This window comes from Chanos chanos, chromosome 14 (genome assembly GCF_902362185.1).
Source record: "Chanos chanos chromosome 14, fChaCha1.1, whole genome shotgun sequence".
Classification (NCBI taxonomy): Eukaryota; Metazoa; Chordata; class Actinopteri; order Gonorynchiformes; family Chanidae; genus Chanos; species Chanos chanos.
This window is the reverse complement of record NC_044508.1, coordinates 17,679,565-17,695,552: the sequence shown is the minus strand read 5'-3', so window position 1 is coordinate 17,695,552 and position 15,988 is coordinate 17,679,565. Positions and strand designations below refer to the sequence as shown.

Here is a 15,988-nt window from a genome sequence, read left to right as displayed (position 1 = left end):
TTGGCGAGAGAGTTCTGGAATATCAAAGGACAATGAAAAGAGGTCGCTAACGTAACACACATCTACACACACCACACAAACACACACAATGCATAGTCTCTTACGCTGTAGTTACAATAGAAAGTAAATAATAGAGAAACGAGTGGAAAATAGCAAACGAAATGTTGCTATTTACCAGAAATAAAGGGAAGCAAAAAATATCAAATGAAAGATAAGTATCGGAAAACATCTCTGCTCACGCACGAAAGTTGCTCAGCATCATTCAAATAAATATGATTATCAAAGGGCAATTTTGCTAACCTGGTTTCTTCAGCGCGTTTGAGGAGTAAAACTGAAACGCTTTTTTTTGTTTTTGTTACGGAGGGTTCTCATGGTAAGTCGCATGGGTAACCAGCGTGTCTAATTACTCTATACGCGTATAGTTTTCATGCTATTCTAACCGTCATGGGAGAGTTATTTAGTAAGCCTATTCCCCTTAGCTCTCGAAAATGACATTCAGTTAGTTAGAAAGCATGTTAGAACATGAAACCACTGTTTTTGTTTGTTTTTTTTAACCTCACGCAAAGCAACAGTCAATAAGAAGAATTCAGTAACTCTTGACTCGTATGATAATACTCTCTGATTTATACCAACAAGAAACACCGACAGCGTGATGTCCTCAAATAAAGTAAAACTATCGAAATGCTTACTTATATTCGTTGATCATCTTCCTCCTAGTTATTTCACCCCTCCATTAGAGACCCACTCGGCTCAAAAGAAACAACTGGTTCCTCCACTTAATGATATTAATTTTTCTGTCAGTTCAGAAGGCAATTCAGTCCGTTTGTGTACAAGAAAATAAGCGACGTGTGAGTTAAACAACCTCTTCGAACCGTCAGGAACTTACACTGATGTGAGTTGCTGTGACTCAGCTGTCATTCATAAGTGAGTGCTTGACCAGTGATGAAAGGCGTTCCCGTTTAGCTTTCTCTGAAATATACATCAGAGTAGTCTTGTCTGTTTGAGCTTTCTAGTATGTTTTTCCGAATTGGAAATAAGCCTGACTCCATATACATACATACACACACACACACACACATATATATATATAATGCTAAACCCAGGCTAAATTTGTCTTAGTTAGTAAATAAATGAGCTGTCAGATATGTGACAGGCTACCGGAGAAAATTTGTGAGGCTGGAAGGAAATATTTATACCGTATTTATAGTGCCCTTGAACTCGGTTTAGCAATGGCTCGTGAGATTAGAAGTGATTTATTTTCTTAACCCTATCTGGAGTTGGCAGTTATCAGTTTGTGGCAACTTAAAACACTGTCTCCTTAACATACATCCTTATCTGAGAGAAGAGATACAGCCCTGCCATGTCAAATCATACATATATAAACGTTTCTATATCTATGTGTCAAATGGTTAACCGAAACGACCCGAACAGGTAGAAGATGCAGTGCAAATTTTGCTCTACTGTACAACCTCTGGCTGACTCTACAGCAGAAGAAAAGGAGTCACAGGACAATAATTACTATCTTCCCCAGAAAGAATGCTCAAAACCTTAGAGAAGCAATCAACATTAATTAACCTAAACATTAGTTGAAATTCATGTAAGGTGCTTTCTTCCCACTTTTCCAGTGAAATGCTTGTGCTCGTGGTGCACTTCCACCGCCAGCCACATGTGCGCGTGGAGGCTCTTTTCCAGTCCAGAGGGTGGCGGTAATGCTCCAATCTGCTGTAGTGGAGCAAATGAAAGAGGAAGATGAATGACACTGTTCCAAAACACCGCAGTCGGACGGGGGTTCGAACGCGTGAAGCGGCATGAGTTACATACTTTGCCTCTCTAAATAAAGAGTCGGTAAGACAAACGTTACTGTATTCTTTATGTACTGTTTACCAAGGTTCCTTATTAACCAGTACATGTTTTGTGTTTTGATAACGAATATTTATTGACGCTCACGTGCAATGACATTTGCACTCGTTACGTTCACGTTTTACTGTTTCGAGTATTATCAGTGGGAAGTCATGCTGCAATCTGCAATGACATTGGTATTCTTTGTATACATGGCTGATACTACCTCGCGCTAGTTCCGAAGATCAAGTGGGAAGGTTTCTTTGCCAGTACCTAACTGTTTCCTATTCTAGCTAAAGCAATGTTAACAGTGCAGTTATGCTAGGTTGCTAACTTAACATACCGATACTGGTCGCTTTCTAGCAGTACTTCGCTTAATGCACAGAACCTGATGATCGTCTGTTTTGTCACGAGTTAAACTTTCTAGCTTGTTGCGCTGTTCGAATTGTTTGGTGTTTTTTGGACCTGTGCTTGCTTCATTCTAGCGTGGGAGACGGCCAAACCATTGCTAATGGTTTCTGACTGACTAGCTAAGGTTACATGTATCAGTTTCACAATGACTCCTTGTGCGGTGCCCTTGAGTAATTAAAGTATGTTTTAATTTTAGCCGCTGACTTTGAACAACAGTCTGGATACAAGAGGGTTTTGGTAGTTGCGCTTTCTGTGACTTGTGACCTTTCACAAGCACTTTTGATAGTTACCTAACACGACGTAATGGGATAATCTCGCCTAGCAATGAACGGTAGAAATGTTTAGGTTGGTTTTGATCCTCAGTGGTGACTTAACCGTAGCCCCGTGTTTTAATCGCTGACCTACAGCTGTGATATCGTTTTAGTTTCTTATTGATGAACTTATCCTTGTTAATGTGCAATATCGTAATTTCTTTGTTGTCCGTAGTACCTAACGTCACGTTTTGAAATTAATTCAGGATTATGTCATAAATTTGATGGTTGTGGCGGTTTAGTTTGAATAGTATTTAGCAACATGATTAGTTCACCACATACAGTGTGTACTGTTTATTGTATAGAGAAACGGATAATAGCTATTATTAAATTCTTTGTCTCGTTTTTCGTAGGATCTGACTGAGTGTTTCTTATGCTGGGGTTTTGAAAGTAAGACAAAACAAATATTTAACGACAGAGTTTTAAAACATGTAATATTGATGATAAAGCATCTCAGTGTATAACTGAATGTATTGACTTTGCAGATCTGGGAAATATGGACCACGGGGATGCCTCTCCACTGAAGCACTTTGTGGTGGCTAAAAAGAAAATCAATGATATATTTGAACAGTTACTAGGTTATGTCCAGGAAGGCACAGAGTTTGTCAAAGGTGCGTAAATGTCAATCAAATCAACTCTCACAAAATGATTATCAGCAAAACGAAGGCTTTCATATCTCTGATATTCACTTTCATACCAACAGATACCTGTCAGAATGAGTCGTTGGAACATATCGCCAGCAAAGACCAGCTGAAACAGATTGAGGCGTACACTAACAAACTCAGTGTCATCAGAGAGGTTTTAGCTCGCCGGCATATGAAGGTAGCCTTTTTTGGGAGGTGAGTGAGCAATTTAGTTTCGCCTTTCAAACTAAGCCGTTTATTTCAAACGGATCTCGCAGTTCGTACTGCATGTGTCATCCCGCAGAGTTGAAACAGAAACCACTCAAATGTGAACTATGGAGCATCTTGTCTTAGGCAGCATTTCACGAATGAACAAACCAGACTTGTTCTCTATGAAATATAGCTCTCTTTCCTCAGCTCTTTTATAGGCTGAAGTGCCTCTGTTACCAAACACATAATAGTTAGCCTGAGCTGACAGGACCGATCTGTATGTTCCCATGTTCTTATTGGCTTTATTAGGACGAGCAATGGGAAAAGCACTGTTATCAATGCCATGCTACGTGACCGGGTGCTCCCGAGTGGTATCGGCCACACCACTAACTGTTTCCTGAGCGTGGAGGGTACCGATGATGACAAGGCTTATCTCAAGACTGAGGGATCAGAGGAGGAGAAGAGCATTAAGGTGAGAGCAGCTGGTACAACAGCGATTCGATTTTTATCAGCAGCTCTGCCAAACGCAGCATAAAGAAGGGGTTAATCTGACAAGCTACACTGGTCACTGATAAGACTGACCAATCATACGCAGTCTTCCCGGTTGGTGGCTGAATAGCATTGAATGCTCTTCTGCTTTAATTACAAATTACTCTTAACTCTGCGTCAATACAGTGAGAGAGATTGTGAAATGTTTCTTACTTGGCTGCAAGTTTTGCAGTTATGCCTTGAAGCCACCAGTAGTTTTGGCTGCATTCAAATAACTGTTGCAAATGATTTCCAGGAAGGAGGTTCTAGTTGACAATCATTGTCCTGTCCACTGAAAGAGTATGGTATACAGTATTATATATAAGTATGATGTGCAGCTCATGCCTCAGAGTCCTATTGCTTTGTCATATCATGAGATGAATTCTGTTTTCATTATGTCTGAGTAATTGTTCCAACGGCTTAGGCTACCTCTGAGAGACTGGGCCTCAGCTACTCTGCTATTATTGGAATCTCTGTCGCATTTATTTTCACAGTCATCTGATTACAGCTTGTTGAAAATGTGTTAGTGATAAAACATAGCAGTCACACGCGACACTGAGGTCCAGAGAGGGTGACATATCAAACAGTCACGCGATGGCCCTAAGGCCCTGGACCATTAATGTTGTTCTGTATTATAAATAAATCCAACACAGATCTTACCCTTATCTCTGTTCTCTACAGACAGTGAATCAGCTCGCCCATGCTCTGCATATGGACGAGAGCTTGGATGCTGGCTGCCTGGTTAAAGTCTTCTGGCCTAAGACTAAATGTGCCCTCCTGAGAGATGACCTAGTCCTCATGGATAGGTACACTGCCGGGAAACTCAATCTCTCTCTCTCTCTCTCTCTCTCTGTCTTTCTCTCTTTATCTCACTCATTCACTCCCACGTCCATTCATATTCCCTGTAGATAAGTAAGTAACTTTCCACAGGTGGTGTAAGTTTCTGTGGTAGCTTCCAGCAGTGTGAAGCTGCCTATTGTATGATCAGTCATCCTCCATACAGCATGTTGTCTGGGGAGGAGCAGTATGTTGAATGACTGACTTTCAGATGTGATGTTGAATGTTTAATCAGAGTATTGAGTTTGATAATAGGTAAATGAGTAGGTCATTGATCCTGTGTCCATACAGCCCTGGAACCGACGTCACCACGCAGTTAGACAGCTGGATCGACAAGTTCTGCCTGGATGCTGATGTGTTTGTGCTGGTGGCTAACTCAGAGTCCACGCTAATGAACACGGTGAGGGAGAGCACCACACGCAGCTCGATTAGACCATTCAAACAGATGATAACTGTTCTTAAACACAACAGAGTGAGAAGAAAAAAAAGTGCAGATAAGACTTTGAGAAACTTAGAACTAGAAATTCCAGTGCACTTATCCGATATTTACTAAACCGTCAGGGGTTAGCAGGAAATGTGGGAATGCCACCAACCATGTGTTTTATCTGTCACAAGTTCTGACTTATGCTGCTGTTTGTCTGACGCAGAACCTGAGGGGTTGAGTTTAGACTGTGGTCTCTAATATGGGAAAAGTATGAGGCACGGGGGAGGGGCAAAACTCTGCTGTTTGATTTTTTTTTTCTTCCCATTGGTGGAGAGCTAAGGGAATGCAGACTCCCATTTTGACAGTGCTCATAGCCCCTGTTTAGAGCAACTGAAGCATGTTGGCTATCCTGGGGTGCTCAGCCAATCACAAAGGCCATCTCTTAAAGAGACAGTGTCCTCTTTCTTACCGGCCAAGATCACAAGTTCATCTGTGTACTCGCTGACATGGATTTCCATAAGACCAAATTCAAATGACTGTTTTGGCTTTCTTTTATTTAACGTTATACAGAGTAATAAAACACAGTCACTTGACCCAGTACTGGTGTCTGTGGACTTTCCCCTATCACTTGATGTCTGCAGTCCATGCTGCACAGAGTAGGCTCTCTTTAGCGTTGCATGTGGAAGTTTTGCTCTGGTTCTGGTGACACCAGTATATCTCTACTGCTTGCCTGGTAGATAAGATAACCTACCTACCCTGTGTATAAACAGACCGCCCTCAGGTGATCTCCCTGTGCATGTACAGTCGGTGGTGGGTGTGGCTGAGGGGTGGAGTTATTCCACAGGTTCTTTCTTGAACTGTGAGTTTGACCTTTTTGGCTTTTTTCCCCCCCATGCTTTTAAAGGAGAAACATTTCTTCCACAAAGTGAACGAGCGGCTCTCCAAGCCCAACATTTTCATCCTGAACAACCGCTGGGATGCGTCTGCCTCAGAACCTGAGTACATGGAGGATGTGAGTGATGTTTTATCTCTCTGTCCGCGGTGTCAAAACAGGCTCTTGTCTCACATAGACACTGCTTGGCTTTTTGCATATGGTTATGCATGGCAGATCACAGTTTGCCGTGTTGTTTTAAGGTTACAAACAACAGCACAAGCCCAATTCTGCAGTCTGTTTCACCCTTATTTAAAAACTTTGACCTAGACATATACATTGCATAATTGATTAACACAAGTTTAACATCAGAAATGTGTTTTTTCTTAAGAAGGAGGTAGTTTTCTTGAGATCGTATAGTCAATAAGTAAATAGCTTTAGACAACGAGGTCACAGACACAACTGTGCGTTGGCGTTACGTGAAATGACGCGTACATTACCGTACGACTGCCCGCTGAAAGGTCCCGCTGGCGATCGTACAGTTCTAGAAAGGGAACGTCCAGAAGTTTCCGTCTCTTCTGTGCCCAGGTGCGGAAGCAGCACACGGACCGCTGCGTAAACTTTCTGGTGGAGGAGCTGAAGGTGGTGGACCGCACGCAGGCCCCCAACCGCATCTTCTTTGTGTCGGCCAAAGAGGTGCTGAACTCACACATGCAGCGGGCGCAGGGTATGCCAGAGACTGGTAAGCACACGGTCACGCCAGGGCTCACCGGACACTGCCCCCCACCCCCACCAACCACCGATGCCAGCCTGGCATAGAGTGTATGTGTGTGTGTGCACAGAGTCTCTCACCTGTGCCATAATTAGAAACTATTAACAGATTAGCTATCTCCTCTGGGGCGTGATGAAACCATCCATCCTCTTGAGATGCTGTTAAATGGTCTCCCTGCTTGATTGGCTTGAGGGTTGTGAGCCTCTCATACTTAATGCCTCGTGCTCCCCTGAAATGACCTTTCACTGCTGTGTGTCGTCTCTGTGAGTGTTGGCATGTCTGTGTTGCAATGATTCTTAATAAATTTAATAATTTATTAATTTAATAATTTTTTTGTTCCTCCCAGTAGATTTTTTGTTCTAAAGTTGAGTTACTTTTTTTTTAGGTGGTGCTTTAGCAGAAGGGTTCCAGGAGAGACTGCAGGAGTTTCAAAATTTTGAAAGAACATTTGAGGCAAGTTAAAAAACAAAAAAACAAAAGAGGAGACTGTGTGTAAGTTCGCTTTGTGTTAATGTCTGTATCTGTATGTCTTTCATTTGTCTTTGGATAGAAACTTAAAGGAATGTGTATCTTCCCACATGAGAGGTAAAAAAAAAGAAAAAGAAAAAAGACAAGAATCACTGTTTTTGCTGAGCTTAGAAGTAAGTTATTTTTAGTGGTTGGTAAGTTATTAAAAACAAACAAAGGTTCAGACCAATAGATTTCAGAAGAGAACTTATTGTAATCAGGTGTTTTCTCAACGCGTAACAGAGTCGTAGCGTTATGATAATTTGTAGGTCATTACATGTAAAGGTTTGAGCGTGATAAGCAAATGACCCTAACCAGAGTGCTCCAGACTGATTCTAACAGCACTGAGAAGGTTCGTGATTTCTGACAGAGGGTTGGAATGTGAACCCACGATGTGATGTTTCCTTCATCTCTGGAGGACAGTAATGGCTTTCTCTGGGATTAGGGTCCAATCACCCCCACGAAAGAGAAAACACGCACACTTGGCTGTACAATCTGTCTGCTCACCGTGACTTTATATCTGAATGCATGCTATACAATCTGTCTGCTGACTGAAAAACACAACGTGGTACTTGGACGTTGATTGCAAGGTTTCCATTCAGTATTTAAAGTGTGAAGCACAGAATCCCCTCAAGCAAAACTACGAGTAAAGTTAGTCACTGGGCCGCTGCATATCTTTTGTCGAGACCGTTCCCTAATCTTGAATCAAGCGTCTGCCAGTCTCTTCCCACCAAGCTAGGGCCAGCCTGTTTGCAGATGTCTACGTAGGTCCACCGATGTGCATTTTTCCATCAACCTGTGTCTTCATTGCTGAAGTCTAGATTTACTAAGGCGAGGGCTTCCGTCTCCTCAGTTTCATTATATTTCAGTTTCATCTTTTCTTCCCGCCCTTTCAGTGTTCGTTTTTCTTTGCCGTTTTGTTGCACCGTGTCTATTGTTTAATTGTCTGTTCGTATTTTATTTCAGTTTTTCCAGTTAACGAAAAAAGTTTTGTCTAGGTTTGAATTGTTTTGTTTTGTTGTTTTTTTTTTGTTTTGTTTTTTTGCCTGTGATTTTGTTTCTGCTTTGTGGTCATGTTACTGTGGAGTGAAATAAGGAGCCACTGGTCTCAGGGTACAGACCTGCTGCTGGCTCTCCCTCTGGTTTGGTTTCTTTTTGGTTTACGGTACTGTCTGAGTTGCAGTAGCAGGTCTCTATCTTGTCCTCCATATCTTCTCGGATGGCTCTTTGTCACGGTAACATGAGAGTGTGTGTGTGTGTGCGGCCTCGCAGGAGTGTATCTCGCAGTCAGCAGTGAAAACAAAGTTTGAGCAGCACACAATCAGAGCAAAGCAGATCATTGAAACGGTCAAAAGCATCATGGACCACATCAACATCGCTGCCGCGGAAAAGAGGTGGGTCCACTTCCCTCTGACGTCCTTCCAGAAAGTTCTTCTTGGAAATTTTGTAGAAATGTGCTACGCATTGTGCATTGTGTTTTCAGATGACTGTTTATGTTTGATTTGATTCACACGATGCCTATAAGAGTAAGAATCATTCTGGTCAATCACTCTTGGTGTCTCCTGTGGGTCTGCCCCCCTCCCTCCCCCAATATTCTTCCGTGTTCTGACTACTCTCAGGGTTCTCTCTCTGGAGGAGCGGGAGAACCAGATCGACCGCCTGGACTTCGTGCGTAATCAGCTCAATATCCTCATCGAGGAAATCAAGAAGAAAATCAAAACGGTCACTGAGGAGGTGGAGCACAAGGTAAAAGACACAAACTCTGCTCTCAGCCGCTCTGCAGTGCCTCTCTCTGGGTAAAGGTTTTCTACAGGGTTGGAATAACTGCTTCTGCTAAAACAAAAAAAGGGTTAGGGTTAGATGTAAGATCATGTAAGAAGTCATGCTGCATTTCATAAAACAACTTACTAAATGTCTTCTCTTGTGTGTGTGTGTGTGTGTGTTTTTTTTTTTTTTAGTTTGTTTTCTTCTTTTCAATCGTCTTAGTCCGTGGAGACAACACAAGAATCCGTCCAGTGATCTAACCTGTCCAGTTGTTTATGTTGTAGTTGCAATGTCGAAGGGCTCCGTGTGTGACCTGTGACCTCTGTGTGTGTGGTTTTCAGGTGTCCAATGCCATGGCAGATGAGATTTGCCGACTGTCTGTTCTCGTGGACGAGTTTCACACAGACTTCCACCCCTCCTCTCACGTGCTCAAACTTTATAAACAAGTGAGTCGTCTCTCGCTAAACCTCTGTCACCGCCTTACAGGGGCCTCAGGGCGGGAAGATGTCTCCTGTTGTATATGCTGTTGAGAGCACAAGCTCCAATGCAAATTGTATTAAAATAATCCAAACAGGCTTTGTCTATTCTGTAAATATATCCACACGGTTTATAGCTTGGTTACACTGTCAACAGTCTGATCAGCAGCACACCCTTGGCCCCTGAGCAAGCATACATCGGAAGGTGGAAAAAACAATGGTTACTAGACAATCATTTGTGCTGTAAATGATTGACCTCTCCTGTCTGTTGTGTTGACCAGGAGCTGCTGTCTCATGTAGAGGAGGGCATGGGGAAAAACTTAGCCTTCCGCTGCTCCGACGCAGTCAATGCTTCTGTTCAGTCCTCCCAGAAAGACATGATCGGTACGTAACAGAGCCGACCACTGCCCCGGTGTCACCCGTTACAGGTCACTAATGATTAAGTCAAGGACTAATGTATAATGTTAGAGAAGTGACATAACCTCCAAGTCTGTCAGGTGTGGCTGGTACTCAAGTCTGTGTGCTGTATTTCAGTAACCAAAGAGTGTTAGGGAAACTGTGTGGAGGGTGGGCTGTTTTGTGGCGTTTATTCAATGTGTGTCTGAGCAGATCATGTGCATTTGTGTATATGTGTTTAGTGGGTGTGTGTTTGTATTGAGCGTCCTCGTGAGTGTGTGTGTGTGTGTGTGTGTGTGACATTGACCTCTCTGTTGCACTCTCCTCTTAGAGTGTGTGCAGCCTCTGCTGCCCCCTGCTGTCCAGAGCCAGATCAACATGCTGATCCCCAGTAGGAAGTTTGACCTCAGCTATGACTTGAACTGTGCTACGCTCTGCGCCGACTTCCAGGAGAACATTGAGTTCCAGTTCTCTCTAGGTTGGACGTCCCTGGTGAACCGGTTCCTGGGCCCAGCCAACGCCAAGCGGGCCCTGATGCTGGTGGATCGGAGCTTTCAGGTACTCACAAACATGTCTAACTGACAATAAAGTTTGAAACTGAGACTCCATAGCCAGTGTCAGTTACAACAATGGTATTGTGTACTGTGCAGTGTATCCACCAGGTTCGCTGTTAGCAGATGGCAACTTGGTCCAAGGTTTCAATAAGGAGGCATACCGGTGCTGCCAATAATTAGAGTTAAATAAGTTTTGCTAGGGTTTTTTTTTTTGCCTTTTCATATCTATTCATCGCTACATCTCTCAGCGCGAATTATAATGTCAGACTGATTTGTTGTCATTGCTGTTGATGTATTCCTCTGTGTCTCTCCCTGTGTGACAGGTTTCCCGTCCTCTGGCCACCACTCCGTCAGGCCCACTGGTGAGTCAGAGCGTGCCTCCGCCTCCGCCCGTGTCTGTGGGTCAGGTACAGGTACAGCCCCACGGCCAGTCCCAGGCCGTGATGACCCAGGAGGAGCTAATGATGACCATGATCAACAACCTGGCCTCAGTCACCTCCCGCACCTCCATGAGTGTGATCGTCGTCGGAGGAGTGGTGCGTCACCTCCATCTCTCCCTTTTTCATATGAAGAGAGGGAAGAGCATTCCCTCTCTGCTTTTCAAGTCATGTTCCTCCAGGTTCATAAATGGGCATTCAGTTGATAGACAAGCACTGCTTCACCATTAAATGATCAGTTTGTGTCATTTCTCATGAACTAGGACATGCCAGCCAACCAAGACTCAGTTTGCCCACTGCAAAAATTTGTTGAAGTCAGTCTGAAATATGGATGCTGAGAATCTCAGGGTCTCTACTATGTGTCATAGCTGAGTTTCCTATAAAGTAATTGCCTTCTGTCTCTCTCTCTCTCTCTCTCTCTCCCTCTTTCTCTCTCCCTCTTTTTTTTGCATATTAAAGGTGTGGAAGACGATTGGCTGGAGACTGATCGCTCTGTCCATGAGTCTGTACGGCATGCTGTACCTGTATGAGAGACTCACCTGGACCACTAAAGCCAAAGAGAGGGCCCTCAAGAGGCAGTTTGTGGACTATGCCACCGAGAAGCTCCAACTGATCGTCAGCTTCACCAGCTCCAACTGCAGCCACCAGGTCCAACAGTAAGTGTGCTTCCAGTCCCCGCTCAGGACCAGTGGTTGGGTATTTATGACAGGACGTTGGTTCCAACACTGAATATTAAAGGTTTAGGCCGAAGGATGTGGTTGTATTAGGACGGCTACAAGGGTGAATATGTTTGAGAACATACATAAACATGCATGAATTGAGTTTTACTCATAGTTGTAAACTGATGCTTTGGAAACACTTAAAGCTCTACAAACCACTTTGATGCACCAGTGTGGTTGAGATATAGATATAGAGTATGGAGTTTGGACCAGAGTTTCACTCATGTTCACTGGTGAATCACGCATTGCTGGCATTCTGATCCTTTTCATGGGCGTAGTGCTGGATGAATAAATGATGTTTGGCCTTTGTGGCATGCAGAGAGATGGCCAGTACCTTCGCCCGCCTGTGCCAGCAGGTGGATCTCACCCAGAGAGAGCTGGAGAAGGACATCAGCAGACTGACAACCAAAATCCAGCAGCTGGAGAACGTGCAGAACCGCTCTAAAACCCTCAGGTTAGAACATCACTCCATCAGTTGTCACAGCAGATCCTGTTGGCTTTTAATCTCCCATGTGCAATGTTGTATTTCACTAAGACACTAACCCCTGGGTCCATTCGTGTGGGCTTCAACCTTCTTAACACACGTGTGTGTCAGCTTTGGCACACTTGATTGAGCCCATCTACTGATCTTAAGGCTGAGTTTGATCTCAGACGTTCAGTCCGTGCAACATGGGTTAAGTGATGCGTCTGAATTCTGGATATTTCTTTGTCTGTTTTTTTTTTTCTATAGGCATAAAGCCACAGATCTGGAGCGGCAGTTGGAGAGCTTCACCTCTCAGTATCTGGAACCTCAGCACTGACGTGCTCCTTGGCCTTTCATACAGATCTCCCTCAGACTCTGCGTCCGGGCTCCCGTCTCTCAGTTTAACTGATCCAAACGTCACACCCTGTTCTTTAGGGAACTCTCCACCCCTCTGCAGGTGGCTGGACACAAGGCTTTCTGAAGGGATTTATCATTCGGATGTCTGTCAGAGTTAGACTGGGACGGTTCTGTTAAGACTCATGTGTGGAATGATGGAATGGTTTGTCACACTGGTAATAATACTAGCACTGTAATAACATATAAGTACGGCGTAAATGCTAACACTATTGTATGAACCGTGAAAATATGTCGATGAAGAGATATTTATCTATGTTTAAGCAAGTGAAGAACCAGGAACCATCAGCAGGAACTCAGATGTAGCAACTGCTCAAGTTTTTTTTTTTTTTTTTGCAGTGAACGAACTGGGTTGCCTTGGTTCGTATCCAGTTGACTTCAGTCCCCCACCCCTCCCACACCCACACCCACACCCACACCAAGACCTTTTTTCTCTCTTAAAAACAGTGAAAAGAAACCCAGTCCTCAGACTATGGAAAATCTTTTTTGTAGATGGACTTTTACTCAAAATGCCTTTTTTTCTATAAGTTCCTCTCTAGCCTTTCTATCAGTCTGAACCTCTTGAAAATGTTTTCCATTTTGTAAAACTGTTGGTCACTGATGTCTTTTTCCTGATCAACCACAGCCCTTTTAAAACATTAACAGTTCTCTTGATGTATGTTTGTGTTTTCACACATGCACAATCTACCTTTTGAATTATTTGTTTGTGGATTCTTCAGTATAGATTTTGGTATGTCACAAAAGAAACCCTAAATAAATAAATAATGAATGGAACAGGAACACAGACGACTACTACTACAACCATTGGTTAAAAGCGTCCTTTTTATTGGTTACAATATCAACTTATGACAACATATCAGTATCACCAAGCCACTGTACAAATACAAAAAAATCTGGTGTGAAAAAAAGACTATAAAAAATTATTTCTGAAGTGATCATTAGTTCACACGATGGCACGGTTAAAGAACACAAGGCACCACGTCCCTGGTTGTACTGGCTCAAAAAACATCAAAATAAATAAGAAAAAAAAAAAACCCAAAAACAAAACCCAAAGGAAATAAGACTTTGTTGGAACACGTGTGAGCCAAAAGGCAGTTCAATACAACTAAATCAGTGTTGGAGGCTTTTTAAAACATAACACTGTTGGTGTACAGGAAAGCAGTGAATTGAAGCAAGACCTTAAAGTCATTCCCCTTGATTCTTAAAGGGCCTCGTCCAATTTGACTGTTGATATCACAAGTGTTTACGTAGTGTTTCTTCCCTTACCAATTGTCTTGCGTTTCTATGTGCAGCCAAGCTCTCCATCTCAAAGGTGTCTGCTCAAGGTATAGACTGACTTAATCCAATGGCTTAGCACTCAGGGGAAGAGTAGAACTTTTAAGACCAAGTGCCCAGCCACATAACCTACACTACCAGAGAACTGCACACACGCGCACACACACACACACACACGCTATACAGCTCAGAGAGTGAACAATTTCCTGTTAAAACTACAAATACTCGTACACTGTGGAACAGCCCAGTATGTTAGCTAGTTTCTACTCAAACACATCCCTTTTTATTAAGAGCGATGGTATGTGTATTTAAAAGAAAAACAAAAAAAAGAAGGCAAGGCAGAAAAATTGGCTACACGGAGGTGAGGTCAGAGGCATCAAAACTGTAATAAGAGAAAGTGTCGGTTTTTGGTCTTGGCTTCTTTTTCAAGAACAAATCTTCACCAACACAACACCTCCTGTTATATTTGGCCATATCCATAGACTTTGTAAATATTCAAAACCAAAATACTTGTGCTGGATCTAACACAAGATTGAACATTTAATTAATACGTAGGGAATGTTTTTTTTTTTTTTTCCAGATATAAAAGTGATTTGTGTTGTAACATAGCTGGACTTGGCACTTGATTTACCCAGGTAACTTTTACACTGTATGGAACTGTATCCGAAGCCACAAAAAAACAAAACAAAACAAAAAAAAACAATAATCAGTTTTAAAATCAGTTTTACCTCAGAACAGAACCAGAGTTCTAGTGAACTGTACTTTGAGCACGCAGGCAGTGAAATATTTAGGCAAGATCCTCAGCTCACAGCTTAGTTTAGGATGATCTTATTGGCACAAGTAAGGCTGTGCAATAAAGAAAAGTCTTGTTAAATAGGCCAGTTTCCAACAGAACATTGACTTACTAATCCTGAACAATCCTTACCACAACTGCTTTTTTTGTCATTTGTCTTACAACGACTTCGCTCTATTGGCCTGACCATATTCCCTTGCAGCTAACCACACTGTACTGGTGATACATCTAATGCTCAAAAACAACATACCCAGCAGATCACCAGTAAAAATACACAAATAAAAACTGCCACTCTAATCATGATTGTGACGTGCAACGAATTAGAGCCAAAAACAAAACTTTAATAAAGAAAAGAACTAACAGCACTAAACATATGAACTAGCAGGAGTTGGGCAAGTTGGTAACGAGCCTTCCATCTCATTAGTAGTGTTTTATATTCTGTTGCTTTTTTTGATTCTGTGTTTCTCTGTCCTCACACACATTTGCATGATTCCTATAGCTGAAAAAGGTGTTCACCAAATCATCCAAAACAGAGAATTACAGGAAATTAAATCTTATAAGAACCTGGTTATTCCTTTAAAGGTACAGTACTGTACACTTGAGTTACAGAGAAAAAAAAAAAACAGTAGCTCTACTTAACAGACTGTGAATTGTTTGTGAAGTAGTAGAAACCCCTATTGTGACAATTGACAAACCGACTCTAACACTGTATCATTACTGTACACCGGCTCCTCTGTGTGTCAAATATTATTGGTTGAGTTGGTTTGACAGTGACTGTATGCTGAGGTGAAGAAGTCATTTCACCAGGTTAGATTCTTACATGTCACAGGAAAAACAACAACAACAAAAAAAAAAAGAGATAAGAGTCTGTAAAGCAACGTTCAACTGAATTTCGCTCTTTGTATTAAAAATACGGAGTACAACACGAAGCACACCCAGCAAAAGCCAACACATGCAAATTCAAACTCCCCTAAAACCCAGCTCTACAGACAGACGTAGACTCCGCACGGGAATAAAGACAGGTCGCCTTAAGGCATCAGCTCACTCTGGTATCTCCCCCCACAGAATCAAAGCCCGACCGCATGTGGCGTCCAAAAAAGGCCTTTAGAGTGGCAAACTGACTATATACGTCTTCAACTAAAAAAAAAAAAAAAAAAGATTCACAGTACTGAATGTGTCATATCCACAAAAAGAAAAACATACACATCTTAAAAAAAAAAAAAAGAGAGAGAGAGAGAAAGAAAAAATACTCTAGACGTCTCTGGGAGGTGGGGCAGTGTTGAAAAGCTTAGTCGGAGACGTCTATAAAGTGTTATTGAGTGCACATGGCACGTGCATATGCTGATTTGTAAGCTGTAAGGATA

General features: G+C 42.5%; 1 protein-coding gene across 3 annotated transcripts; it reads left to right on the top strand.

The window, feature by feature from the left end:
• The first annotated feature begins 1,788 nt into the window (after positions 1-1,788).
• On the top strand, positions 1,789-12,840 carry mfn1b (mitofusin 1b). Of its 3 annotated transcripts, none has more exons than XM_030791219.1 (19): positions 1,789-1,845; positions 2,915-2,951; positions 3,047-3,172; positions 3,265-3,400; positions 3,704-3,866; positions 4,604-4,728; positions 5,051-5,159; positions 6,088-6,195; positions 6,643-6,781; positions 7,212-7,279; positions 8,606-8,727; positions 8,953-9,079; positions 9,439-9,543; positions 9,855-9,957; positions 10,301-10,527; positions 10,847-11,059; positions 11,420-11,616; positions 11,999-12,133; positions 12,410-12,840. In XM_030791219.1, the coding sequence occupies exons 3-19, from the start codon at positions 3,058-3,060 to the stop codon at positions 12,477-12,479; spliced, it is 2,262 nt and encodes a 753-aa protein (XP_030647079.1). In that variant the 5' UTR covers positions 1,789-1,845; positions 2,915-2,951; positions 3,047-3,057; the 3' UTR covers positions 12,480-12,840. The 3 variants fall into 3 exon arrangements, with proteins under 3 accessions (XP_030647079.1, XP_030647077.1, XP_030647078.1); XM_030791217.1 differs by having other exon boundaries at positions 6,643-6,796; XM_030791218.1 differs by lacking the exon at positions 2,915-2,951 and having other exon boundaries at positions 1,790-1,845; positions 6,643-6,796.
• Positions 12,841-15,988: the final 3,148 nt, after the last annotated feature.

Excerpts from the sequence above, each read along its gene's own strand:
- mfn1b (XM_030791217.1), top strand. The coding sequence starts at position 3,058 with ATGGACCACGGGGATGCCTCTCCACTGAAGCACTTTGTGGTGGCTAAA. Across the intron at positions 3,867-4,603 it reads AGGAGGAGAAGAGCATTAAG|ACAGTGAATCAGCTCGCCCA; the intron begins GTGAGAGCAGCT and ends TGTTCTCTACAG. Across the intron at positions 11,617-11,998 it reads TGCAGCCACCAGGTCCAACA|AGAGATGGCCAGTACCTTCG; the intron begins GTAAGTGTGCTT and ends TGTGGCATGCAG.